Source organism: Poecilia latipinna, unplaced genomic scaffold, assembly GCF_001443285.1.
Source record: "Poecilia latipinna isolate Pla-1442-1.1 unplaced genomic scaffold, P_latipinna-1.0 Scaffold815, whole genome shotgun sequence".
NCBI lineage: Eukaryota > Metazoa > Chordata > Actinopteri > Cyprinodontiformes > Poeciliidae > Poecilia > Poecilia latipinna.
The window spans coordinates 263805-271391 of record NW_015113431.1 but is presented as its reverse complement, the minus strand read 5'-3'; the positions used below and the strand labels follow the sequence as shown (position 1 = coordinate 271391).

At 35.6% G+C, this 7587-nt stretch overlaps 1 protein-coding gene across 1 annotated transcript in view; it reads right to left on the bottom strand.

Moving 5' to 3' along the window:
- LOC106956414 (sodium bicarbonate transporter-like protein 11) overlaps positions 1–2116 on the bottom strand; it is a 37741-nt gene extending 35625 nt beyond the window's left edge. The window contains exon 1 of the mRNA XM_015047237.1: positions 1957–2116. Within this exon, the coding sequence (XP_014902723.1) occupies positions 1957–2017 (61 nt within the window). The 5' untranslated portion in view covers positions 2018–2116. The remainder of the gene's footprint in view (positions 1–1956) is intronic.
- Positions 2117–7587: the final 5471 nt, after the last annotated feature.

Sequence of the window (7587 nt, the reverse complement as noted above, 5' to 3'; positions counted from 1 at the left end):
GTAACAAGGTCATCGGAGGGCTTATTATGTTGTACAAAAAAGAAACAAAAAAGGCAAATAATTTTAGTGCATGTTTTTATGTGTCAGAAGAGGACTTAGGAAATAATAATACAAAAAAAAAAAAAATGACCAAAAGGGCACTTGGGGGCAAGAAGCAAGAAGGGCAGGTACTCAAGCACCCCAGCTCCCCCCTCTGCACGTGCCTGTCATATAGAAATCTTTGAAGAGAGCAAAAAAGTCTATTTTGTTCTATAGAAAGAACATGCTTATGGATTAACAATTACTGAATGTTTATTTTATAAACAACTTTACATACATGTGTATTTACATATTTACTCAATTATGCTTTAAACCATATTCATTGGGTCAAATGTAGTGAGTATCCTTTCTCAAGGTTTTTGCAACAGTTTGTTACAATTTTGGCCTGTTCCTCCACAACTGGATTTAGTGAGTCAAATTTGTAGCCAACTTGCCAACACATACTTTAAACTCTGAACATATATGGGACTGAGATCAGGGCTTTATAATGGTACTTTGTTGTTCTAAAGCCAATTTGTAAACTATTTGGCAATATTCTAGACCCATTTGAGTCCAAACTTAAATTCCTGGCTGAGATCTTGCACTTGTATTGTCCAAAATATTTTATTATGATGTTGTGTAAAAGTCTGTCCTGCAGCAATATGATGCTACCACCCCCATACTTCACAGGTGTTGTCAGGCTTCTTCCTTTGTCCTTCAGTTGTACCGATGCTAATTATGGCCAGACATTTTTAGTTACAAGCCGCAGCAGTCCACAGGACATATCTTCAAAATGTAAGGTCTTTGCCCCTGAGTGCATTATCAAACCGTAAGCTGTCTGTTATGTTTGTGGCTTCTTCATCACTTTTAGCCCTGGTAGATAAAGGGCTCAACTGACTGTGAGCCCAGTTGCTTTGCTGCTAAAATGTTCTATAAAAATAAACATGACTTGACTTAATTGGTGACGTAAAAAGCCAATGCATTACCATCTGGACTGTAACCAGTCATGTAAGCTCAGTGTGTGTATTCTTCTGAATTTCACTAAAAGTAATGAAAAAATATTAAGAAATACATCGCTCTTATTTTTTCGATCTAATGAAGAATATCTCTGTAATACTGTCAGATCCAATACAGGAAATGTTTAGTCATTATGTTTGGGTTATGTCTGTTTTTCATGTGTGTGTTAATATGAACTGTATGTAGTCAGTTAGTCTCTATCAACTGTGAAACATTAATGAAGGCAAAACTCCACAAGCACCTGAAGGCATAAACTGGATCAAACACTCTTGTAAACCTCCGAGAGGCTTCCTTTGTATTTATACAAATGAATAAATACAAAGGAAAATAAATAAAAAAAAACTTCCTGCATATTTCAGATAAAATCTATAAACGGTGAGAAACAGCAGACAAGACATTAAGCAGTGAATCATGTATAAGAGCAACTGCAGTAATTTCTGACAGGAAACTATAAATGTGTAACCAGTTGAATGTCAGATCTTACAGTGATCCTTATTGCAGTCAAACATTAAATATGAACACACGTGTGGACAAACTGTGCTTGCTGACTTTCCATATGAGAGGTCAGTCAATTTTACCCTCTGTTGATTCTGAGCCTCACAGAGAGAACACTGCAGCTCATGTACATCATGAACTGAGATTGTAAAGCTATGCTATGGATTAATAAATATCATGTTTAGCCTACCTGATATTCCACTGTTATGTAACTTTAAGCTTTAAGGATTCAAATGGATACATCATTGGAATAATGGGCCGAATTGTTTAAAGAAGCATCAAGTATATTTGTGGAATTTATACTTATTAACACAGTTTCCTCCTAGTTGGAAACACAATAATTAATTGTGTATCTGAGAATGAGTTCATAACTACTGCAGAATGGTCACCATGTCAAGCTTTTTATATGAAATAAAACAACCTTACCTTCGGCATAGCGATTTACTGTGACTCCTGGCATCTCCTCTACTTCCTTTTTGTTCTTCATCAGGCACTTTTTTTTAAATTTTCAGTTCAAGCAAGAAGTGAGAGAGGATATTTAAGAAGGAGATGGAAATTCAAAATTCTTCTCCTGTAAGAGCTGCAGCAGGAGTGGACTCCCAGACAGACATCCAGGTGAATGGGAACCGGGTCACTGCAAATGAGTAACACTTTAATGTATTTCCTGCCAATCACAGACGCTCTGACTTTCACAGATTAAAGTAATAAAGACGTTTAAGATGGGTTTTGGGCAAAGCAGAATCATAGAGATGTAGGTGGGGGGGTGCAGGAAAAAGATGAGTAAACTATTTTTAGCACATGCTGGCCACCATTGATGTTTGATTTTATTGTTTTTTTTGTCTTGTTGACATATATGAATACTTTCTGCATTTACTTATGAGTTCAACCTCTCTGCTTTTTACACATTCTTTCTGATAGAGAGCTTCTGTTTTTAATCAAATTAGTCACTTTAACAATAACTGCAATGCAAACAAATTTAGAGTACTTTCAATATTTTGAGTTAAATGCAGAACATTGTTGCAACATTGTGCATTTTTTTTCATTTGTTTATGTTTACCTTCATATTATATTGCCATGAGAGTTTTGACTTGTTAAAAAAGCATCCAAAGATATTATTTCTCAAACAAGGTCTTACTTAAGATCCTTTAAAAATGTATTTTTTTTAATTGTTTGTATAATTCATTTCTTTTTTTTTTTTGTATTTAATCCGAATTTTATTTGCATGACTTGTTTTTGTAAAGGATTTTGTGATTTTTACCAATGTAAGAAAATGCAATATATTTGTTTCCTCACTTAAATATATGCTTTAAAACTAAAGCAAACAAAAGTACAGTTCCTGAAAATCAGCACTTTTTCACTACTGGTATGAGCCACACCCAAAAACAATGAAATCTAAATTTAGAGCAATCATCTACGTCTTTGTGTAATCTGTCACTGATTATGTCAGCTTTCAAAGACAAACACCACATGTTCAACACACATGCTACACGTCTCTCCTTCCACTCCTGCTTTCTTGTAAAGGTTTGTGTAGAGATGTAGATTATAGAGAACTTTATCTCACTGATGACTAATCTTTTTTTTTCAAACACTATTTTAATTAGTCTTTTTAATATTCTCACTTCTACATTGGAGTATAGAACCAGAGTTTTCCAGATGAGCCAAAAAAGTATTTGCTACATGGCCACTGCTCTGAGAAAGAATTACCCACCTAAATACTTTAGATCATTTACTTCATTTAATATCAAGAAAAACTTGAGTAAATACAAACCAGAATTGTTAAAACGCCTCTTTTCTCTCATCATTTTGCAGAATATTTATGCAAAAGTCTCAGGAGTTAAGATGTTATTTTTGGGAAATGTAAGCTGTGCCTCTGTGTCTTCTTTGGCCAACAGGAATTTTGGCTTTGGAACTCTTTTATGGACGATATATTTTCCCAGTCTCTTATTGTTCAGACATGAACACTTAACAATGACTTTCAGTAAATGTGTAGTCTATTCTAGAATGTCTGTAGATCAGGGAATTGTGCATGTACTTCTGAAAACTTTTCATCTACTCTATGTTGTTTAAACTAGTTCTTTTTGAATGATTTCCTCTTTCTGCAGGTTTGGCAATAGCATCTCTTTGACCTGAGCTTTTCAAAAAGCCTGGTTAACCCACCGTCAGTTAAAAGTTAACAAGGAGGAGGATTGTTTTTTAGCATATGAAATCCTTTATTTATACAGGAAAAATCTCTTGAGACTCATTGTCTCATTTAGAAGAGCAACCTGTTACATACATCACAAAAACATGAAAATGATAATGCAATCTGTTAAACACTTCTAAAAGCCAAGGTTGATGTGGATAGCTTTTTCCTCTTAAAATAGGGTTTTGGTATTTACTCAGGTTATTTTATTTTATTGCTTTTGATTATTTGTTTGATGATGTCAAAACTGGATTAGGGTTGCATTATCCAAAAAATAAAAAAGAAATGAAAGAAATCTGACAGGGTGCAAATATTTTCCTCGATGATCTGTTTCAGTCCGTCCGTCCAACAGATGCTTAACTTGCATGTTGTAATTCCATTTGATGTGGAGAAGCGGTGACTGTACTTTGAGCTTTCCCAGATGAAAGGGCTCATCATCGTATTTCTGAGCGTAAGCACAGCCTGCACACAGCAGGACCTCAGTTCACCACTGATACCTGGCATCTTTTGACCTTCTTCAATGCTGTATCTTATAACGTTCCACATGAGGGTTAAAATGAAGGTAGATCAGTGAATAGGAAAGTGAGGTTTTGGATCAGTTCTTTCTTTACCAAGTCAGACCTGAGCAGTGCCCACGATACTGCGGACATGGCTTGATCCGTCTATCAACTTCACACACCACATGTTAATTACTCTTGAAAAGAAACCAGGATATTTAAACTCCTAGAGCCAAAGTCTAATGTGTCCCCTGAGAAAGAAATACGCCCAAATTTGGTTGAGATCCTTGGCCTCCGACATGGAGGGGGTGACTCCTATACCAACTGCTTCTCACTTGGCTGAGCACTCTGATGGTCATGGGTTAAGATACAAGCAGAATCATTTTGTCAGCAAAATACAAATGCTTTTACACCAGACACCCTTTATTTTTGAGATCTTGTCCTTGAACGCTACAAACAGCAGTGACAAAGGTCAGCCCAGCGGGAGTCCATCCTGCTTTGGGAACAAGATTGACTTTACTCAGATAATGTGGACACAGACCTGGTTTTGGTTTTCGAAGGATCTGATTGTCTACAAGGTTGGTTTATTAATAGAAATATAATAATAGAAATATTATAGAAAATAATAGAAAATGTTAATCTGATGAAAATGACTTGGATCATATGTGAAGCAAGGGAAACTAAAATATCATCTCAATTTCACACCATTACTGTTTAATCTTAATTGAAGAAAATTGCAATCCATATGTGATGTAGTGAAGGAATGCATCTCCGCAATCTATCCTTTCTACTACATGACTTTGTTTTGGTTTACCTTTCTGGGGCCTCCCTCACTTTTTACTCAGTGTTGACCTCTTTTTTCTGTAGGAAGGCTTTTATTATATTTATTAAGCTCTAATTATTCACTTTGTCAATATTTTGTTAGTGAATAGTCACATAGTTATTAACTAGCAATCAGCAGTGGTTTAAAGTGCATCGCTTGAAGTGTTATGTACACACGCTAAATATCTTTTTAATGTGTTTGGCTTCAGCAGGATGAGGATTCTTTTAAACGAGGCAAACTGCTGCAAAGGGTTCATGCAGGTGCTTTGGGGTTAATGAGCAACATTTAGGTAATAAGTGACTCTGTGTTTTGGTGACCCTGCTGGAGATGTTACTTCTCTTTGTCTAGCAGTTAAGTCTGAACACGATAATAAACCACGGTGAGCCTGAGAGGTGAAACAGGAGCTTCAAAAACAGGGATAATAACTCAGATGGGGGGCTTATTTTCTGCTTGAGTGGACCTGAGGCACTCAGGCAGCACTAATAAGGGGTGAGGGAGGACTTGGATCAAGGTAGCTTAATGCTGCAGTGTACTGTTATGCTGCACAAGGGGCATATGAAATCCTGCCAGTTTTAGGATGATATTTATAGAACATCAACTTCTTTCACTGTGGCTCTTTCAGAAGCGGTTCTGGGACCAATCTTTCATCTCTAAAGCAGTGTTAAAAATCTGATTAGCTTTACTGAGGAAGTCATTTCAGTTAGTAAAAATCTCTGATTATGATTTTTTTAAAAAGTATGAGAAAGAAGAAGCATATATGTCATATCATTTTCTTTTGTTTGACAATAGAATGAAAACCTTTTCAACATATGCTGCATGGCATACTCTTTAGTTTTATGTTTCAAATGTCTGAAAATAATGAATCAATACGTATTAATTGTCACATCTTGACTTTATGTATCCCTGTAACCTAAAAACTAAAAATTAGACACAATTTTCTAATGGTCTGAGAGAAACTTTAAGTATAATATATAATTTTTGGCCTTCCATATATTGTATATTACAGTGTTGTTGCCATGACAGCAGAAAGAGACAAGTTGTGCAAGTTGTTTTCATAAAAAACAAACAAAACAAAAAACCCTGAATGTCTGAGCTCCTTTACATAGAGAAGCATCAGAAGGATCGGAGAAGACAATGAATCACCAGAAGTGCACTTACAACAGTCATGTCAGTGACACTGATGTGGATGTTCTGAGAAACTAAGTGTGAAGGATGTGTTTTAAAGACATTTTTACAGCTCACCGACAACATTAGGGGGCAGTATAACACTGGATCAGTTTCCTGCAGCAACCATGCTGTACTTCCTCTTGTTCTTTATATTTGTCACTGTTGGATTGTAAATGAAAAAGAGAAAACACAAGTAGAATAATAAAATGAAAACTTACATAAGCCTGCAAGCATGTTGTTGCAATCAGCAAAACATATATTTTTTGGACAGAGTCCCTTACCATGAATGTGATGAAAATGAAATGTGGTTATTCAGGAACTTAGCTTATTGGCAGGGACTGTGTATTCTTAGGTAATAGTTCTTTTCACATTTGTTTTTAATTTTTCACATTCCTAAAATAACAAGCTTTTTTTTTTTTTTAGTTTAACTAAAAGATCTTCCAAGAAATAACATTTACATAAACATTCACTGCCTTTGCCAATCTAGCTCAAAATTAAGCTGTTTCCACTGATTGTACTTGAGATCTTTATAGCAACTGAATTGAGTCCACCTGTGAGAAATTCTGTTTATTGGACTTGATTTGGAAAGACACACACCTTTCTATAAAATGTCTCTCAGTTCATGAGAAACCCAATGCTCTGCTCTGATGTGTGGAGGAAACCAGGGCAGGGCTCGTCATCCCCTGGAGAATGGTGGCAGCATTGTCCTATGGAAATGTTTTGCAGCAGGAACTAGTCAGGACCATCCAGACACATCCTGAATAAGAACCTGCTTCAAAGTGCTCTTGACCCCAGACTGAGGCAACGGTTCATGGACAAGATCTTAAAAGAGTGGCTTTAGAACCGTCCTGTGAATGTCAGAGTCCAGACTTGAATCTGACTCAACATCTCTGGAAAGATCTGAAAATGACTGATGGATGTCTGTAATCCCAGCGTGACGGAGCTTGATTCAAACTGCCTAAAGGTGGGTGTGCTAGGCTTCTGTCAAGTTGTTTATTTATTTAATAGTTATTTAACCAGGAAGTAAGTGCTGAGGTTAACAATTTCAATGCTCAAATTAAGAATTTCTTCTTCAAGGGAGACCAGGCAATAATAGGTAGCAGCATAAAATATTCAAAAAGACTAAAGGCTATAATTTCTGCAAGACGTTTAGCAAAGTGTTTGGTAAAGGCTGTAAACTCTTATATGCAATTTCTTGGTTTACTATTTCTAATAAACATTTATTAGTTGATAAGATATGGTTTGTCATTACTATCTTTATTTTAATTGTTTCTAATATGTGTTTAAGGCTCTATTTTTCACTGCTTGTGTTGTAGAGGATAAGAGTTTTTTTTTTTTTTTTTTTTTTTTTTTTTTATGGTTCCAATAATAAAAGAAAAATAGGCAAC